The 5,968-nt window shown below is 47.4% G+C and overlaps 1 protein-coding gene across 1 annotated transcript; it reads left to right on the top strand.

The window, feature by feature from the left end:
* The first annotated feature begins 352 nt into the window (after positions 1-352).
* Positions 353-5,535, top strand: MOS (MOS proto-oncogene, serine/threonine kinase). The gene has a single exon (XM_077492717.1). The coding sequence runs from the start codon at positions 420-422 to the stop codon at positions 1,545-1,547; it is 1,128 nt and encodes a 375-aa protein (XP_077348843.1). The 5' UTR covers positions 353-419; the 3' UTR covers positions 1,548-5,535.
* Positions 5,536-5,968: the final 433 nt, after the last annotated feature.

Raw genomic sequence — 5,968 nt, 5'->3', positions numbered from 1 at the left:
CAAGCACACGTGTATATAGAAGGCCCGCCCCCTGTAGTAGTGTACACAGTATATAAATGTATATATGAGAGGTATATAGTGTAGACAGGTGTCAGGCACACGTGTATATAGAAGGCCCGCCCCTGTAGTAGTGTGCACACAGTATATAGATGTATATATGAGGTATATAGTGTAGACAGGTGTCAGGCACACGTGTATATAGAAGGCCCGCCCCTGTAGTAGTGTGCACACAGTATATAGATGTATATATGAGGTATATAGTGTAGACAGGTGTCGGCACACGTGTATATAGAAGGCCCGCCCCCTGTAGTAGTGTGTACACAGTATATAGATGTATATAGTGTAGACAGGTGTCGGGCACACGTGTATATAGAGGGCCCCGCCCCCTGTAAACGTCTATCGGCTTTGCTCTTTTCACTATGCCGTCCCCAATCCCCGTTGAGCGGTTCCTCCCCCGGGATCTGTCCCCTTCCATAGACCTCCGTCCATGTAGCAGTCCTCTGGAGCTGAGCCGATACAAGTCCGGTGATGGTGGCGCCTTCTCCAGCCGCCCGGCCCCGTGCAGGCTCCCTCCCCGACTGGCCTGGTGCAGCATAGACTGGGAGCAGGTTCGGGTTCTGGAGCCGCTGGGCTCGGGGGGCTTCGGCTCGGTATACCGGGCCACCTACCGGGGGCAGACGGTGGCTCTGAAGAAGGTAAAGCGCTGCAGCAAGAACCGGCTGGCATCCCGGCAGAGCTTTTGGGGCGAGCTGAACGCCGCCCGCCTCTGCCACCCGCACGTGGTCCGCGTCTTGGCCGCCAGCGCCTCGTGCCCCGGGGACACCGGTAGTCCCGGCACCATCATCATGGAGTACGCCGGCAGCTGTACCCTGCACCGCCGCATCTACGGCCGGAGCCCCCCGCTGGGGAGGGCCTGCTGCCTGCGCTACGCCCGACACATCACAGACGGGCTCCGCTTCCTGCACCGGGGCGGCGTGGTGCACCTGGACCTAAAGCCGGCCAACGTGCTGCTGGCCCCGGGAGACCTGTGCAAGATCGGGGACTTCGGCTGCTCGCAGAGGCTACGGGAACACGGCGGCGAAGCCTGCAATACCCAACTCCGCCACCTAGGAGGCACCTACACCCACCGGGCACCGGAGCTGCTCCGCGGAGAGCCGGTCACCGCCAAGGCGGACATCTACTCCTTCGCCGTCACCTTGTGGCAGATGGTGACCCGGGAGCTGCCCTACACCGGGGATCGCCAGTGTGTGCTCTACGCCGTGGTGGCCTATGATCTGCGCCCGGAGATCGGGGACATCTTCCTGGGGACCGAGGAGGGCAAGGCGACCAGGGACATTGTACAGAACTGCTGGGCTGCCCGGCCCGAGGACCGACCCAGTTCCGAGGAACTGATCAACACCATAAGCAGCCTCATCCAGACCGAGGAGGACATCCCTGAGCACAGTCCCCAACAGGGTGAGCCCCAGAAATCGTCCTCTATGGGGGACAACCTGGACTGTCCCAGCTCAGCACACACCACCTGCCTGCAGGACCTCTTCTTCTCCTGACCATCTGCACATTGACTACAGGCCTCACATGTCCCTGATACTGTCTCCAGCTTCATGGAACTTAGCTCCAGGAATGTCCCTATATGGGGGACAACCTGAACTGGCCAAATATCCTCCTGACCACACTGGGTACCCACCATCTGTACACTGACAACAGTCCTCACCTGTCCCTATAGCCTCTGATATTCAGCACTGCCCCAACCTGATGGAACTTCTCAGTTCCAAGACTGTCCCTGCATGGGGGACAACCTGGACTGCCCAAATCTGCCTGTAGGATGTCTCCTGTCCACCCTGGGTACCCACCATCTGCAGACTAATGGGCCTCCTATGTCCCCATAGTCCCTGATACTCAGCACTGTCCCCGACTTGATGGAACTTCTCAATTCCAGGAATGATCTTGCATGGGGGAGACAACCTGGACTGGCCAAACGAGCCTGCATGACCTCTCATCCAGACTATGGCACTAAAAGTTGGGGACTGGAGCTCAACCATGTGTAGTTCTGTCTTGTCCCCATAATCCCTGCTACTCAGCATGATCCCCCAACATGCTGGGACTTCTGAGCTCCAAAAATGTACCTGCGTGGTGGACAACCTGGACTGTCCAAGCTCCCCACACCACCTGCCTGGAAGACCTCTCATCCAGATCAGGACACTTGCAGATGGGGGGGGGGGGGGGCTGTGTAGGTACTCCATGCGCAGACTGCTCTTATGACCATCCTGATAAGTCCTTCCATGTCCCCAACTTGATGCAGACTTTGCACGCACAGTTCCTGGAAGACCATGGCGACTGATTATGACTCAAGATTGGAGCTCCTTCATGTGTAGTCTGCTGTTATGATCAGCCTGATAACAGTCCTATCATGTTTCCATGGTCCTCAACTCAATGCTTTACTAAAACTGGAGAGTGAAAAATTGGTGCAACTGAGCATTGAAGCCAATCGGATGCTAAATTCAGCTTGTTCAGTTAAGCTTTAACAAAAAAAAAAAAAAAAAACCTGGAAGCTGATTTGTTTTACATGTAGAGCTGCACCAGATTTTGCACTCTCCAGTTTTAGTAAATCAACCCCACAATGCCTGGAAGACCTCTCCTCCTGATCATGACTCTGCAGCTCCACCATGTGCAGTCTTTTATGATCAACATAAGTCTTCTCATGTCCCAGTGGTCCCTGCTACTGAACAGGATCCCCAACTTAATGATAACTCTGAGCTCCAGGAATGTTCTTGTACGGATGACAGCGTGGACTGTTCAAATTGTGCACACATCCTGCCTGGAAGACCTCTCGTCCTGATTATGATACTTGTAGAAGGGAGCTGAAGGCTGGAGCTCATCCTAGTGCAGTCTGCTCTGCTTAGCCTGGTACAGGGTCTGATGTCACCTTCATCTCTGCTACTATAAAGAGTCTCATACTTGGTGATGGAACATGTAAGGATGAGTGACAAACTGGCACCCAACCTGCCTGGAAAACCTCTTATCTTATGACACTTTTATGCTATCATTGGATATAGGATCTAGAGCAGGGTCTCAAACTGGCAGCCCTCCAGCTGTAGCAAAACTACAAGTCCCATGATGCATTGCAAGGCTGAAAGTTACAAGCATGATGGGACTTGTTGTTTCACAACAGCTGGAGGGCTGCCAGTTTGAGACCCCCTGATCTAGAGGTTGGGTCTCCACTGTGTGCAGTCTGTTTATTTAATGATCAGCATGGTACTCTGGTGTCACGTTTTGGTTGCTGGTATTAAACAGAGTCTCCAATTTGATGTAACATCCAGGAATGTCCTTGCTTTGTGACAATCTGCACTGTAAAACCACACACAACCTGCCTGTAAGACCTATCATCCTGTTCATTACACCTCCAGGACTTCTGTGAATATGGTGATGGGAACAGTAGGTTGGAGCTCCAGTCTGCTCCTTTAATGTCTCCTACCATTTTCCATAAGACAGCCCAGAGGTGAATGACTATGAATGAGACTAGACATGGAGTATCTGCTGTACACTGTGATGGTGAACAAGACCAGTGTTATTAGATGCTTGTTCACCATGCCATGTTTTTTTTTTTTTTGCTGCTATATATGTTTGTTCTTGTCTGGTTGGAGCTTCACCATGTGCAGTTTGCTCTTCTGGATCCTAGCTTTGTCCATGAGGCAGCCCAGAGGGGACTGATCATGGGTGTCCTCTATGAGAATAGCAGTGATCACAGAAGGAAGAGCTGTACTCCAGGCACCTTTCACATGAGAGCCCCGTATTCTGTCCCAGCATGGTATTCTAGACTAATTCCCCAGCTGAGTCAATCAGAAACTGATCTTGCACGTATGACATTTCAGGGTTGATGTACTAAAACTGGAGAGTGCAAAATCTGGGTGCAGCTGTGCATAGAAGGTAATCAGCCAGATTTTATTGTCTAAACTTAATTGAACAAGCCAAGGTTAGAAGCTGATAAGCTACCATGCACAGCTGCACCTGATTTCACACCTTCCAGTTAGTAAATCTCCAGCTTTGTGTCCATTCTGTTTTTTTTTTTTTCTCCATCTTGTGGTGGAGGTAAAATAGACCTTTGTAATCCTCATGGGCGGCTTGATGTAAACAGATGTGCGTCCACCTAAAATAGACCTGAGCACAAACCTCTTGTGTTTGCTCCAACAAACATGGCAGCACTTGGATGTTAAAAAAAAAAACAAAATCCACTTCCATGTGGCCACCCATAGAGGCACTGTGTAGCCCATTTTTCATCTAGCCCATTAAAAATTGACCAATTTAGAACATCCACGTGAAAGGGGTTTGATGGTAAAGTGTGGTATTATCAGATGTTTGTTCAGTGTCATGTTTTGGCTGCTATTTATGTTGTGTTTTTATGTCACTTTGGGTGTCTTGTTAATGTGTTTTTGAGATCCCATGTTTCTAGTCTGGTGCACTATGTGTCATGGATCCAAGTACATTGCTTTTGCACCTCTGATTCCTCCATATCCTATGCTGGTGTTTTAAACTTACTTTATGACTTCTGAAGCATAGTGCCGATAGAGGATGGATTATCACTTAATGCACAAATTCAATCAAAAATAGAATGCACAATTCAGTTTTCAATGAAGCTGAGCTTTGTTCATCAGCTACAAATGACAGCTGAAAGTTTCATTGTAGTAAGCTTAGTGGATGTTGCAGCATGCGTATTATTTTGGCAATCTGTGACTATATTTCATGTGCACATTTCTGAACCTACAAAGGACAGATAATCATTTTGAAGGAATATTCAACACATTATACACTTTGCTTGTGCAATTTCCTTTAGATTTATCAATATAATTTAATCATTGTCACTAGGACACCAGGGCTGGCCATTCATTATTATACAATTTTTTCTTGTAATCTACCAAAACCATAATAAGAGGTCAAACCTAAACCTTTCAGTTTGTATGCAATCAGGCCCTTGCACTAAATTGATGGATTATGTCTATGTAGTGTAAGGGCCTGCCTGATTGCATACGAATTGAAAGGGTTTAGGTTTGACCTCATATTATATGGTTTTGGTAGGTTAAAGAAAATTGTTGGTGTCCTAGTGACAATGACTAAATTTATATTGATGGTAAAGTAAGCTTGGTCTAGACTCAAATAGAAATCGCAGTGCATTTTGGGGATTTCTTTACCTATCGTACCCACAAACTGGGGTCTTCTCAGAAAAGCATGGGCTGCTCTGATTTTATTATGGGATACAAAGTGTGTGTCCCTCAGAATCATGTAACTTGCTTGAAAATGTGTTAAGGGTAATTGTGCATCTGCTGCATTTGGAAATGACAAGATCCACATTACTGTGATATACAGGTTGGACTCAACTAACTGCGTTTTAAAAGGCTTAATTGTTTCTATGTGCTGTCTCCTTGTTTGTACAGGTGTGTACGTGACTCTCTCTATTTTGAGGGAAAAGTGGGAATTGTCTTCACTTTTGCATCTTCATTTGTATACTTTTTTTTTTATAAAAAATAAATTTTGTCCATTTGGGTTTTGTTTGTGCTTTTAATATTTTCAAATGGCACACTGCTCCATACAATAGACCTAAGAGCACCTGCACTATTGTGTATTACAAGGAATCTGTGTGATGTGATAAAAAAAAAAAAAAAAATATGTATAATTTCTAAAATATTCAGGTGCATTGAAGGCCCATCAAATGGTCTGCCTATAGCCCCATACACACTATCAGATTTTCTGCAGAATTTTTCCTTCAGATTTACCAAAACCATATAATATGAGGTCAAACCTTAAGCGTTTCAATTTGTATGCAATCAGGCAGGCCCTTGCACTACATGGTTTTGGTAAATTTGAAAGAAATACTCCGGCAGAAAATCTGATAGTGTGTATGGGGCTTTAGTGCTCTTTCATAGGGGGAGGAGGTGTTGGTAGAGACAGCTGAGCCACAGTTTTACAGCTTGGCTTG

Source organism: Lithobates pipiens, unplaced genomic scaffold, assembly GCF_037356315.1.
Source record: "Lithobates pipiens isolate NorthernLeopardFrog02 unplaced genomic scaffold, aLitPip1_a1.2 Scaffold_19, whole genome shotgun sequence".
Lineage (NCBI taxonomy): Eukaryota > Metazoa > Chordata > Amphibia > Anura > Ranidae > Lithobates > Lithobates pipiens.
The sequence above is the reverse complement of the archived record's forward strand: the minus strand, read 5'-3'. Positions and strand labels throughout refer to the sequence as shown.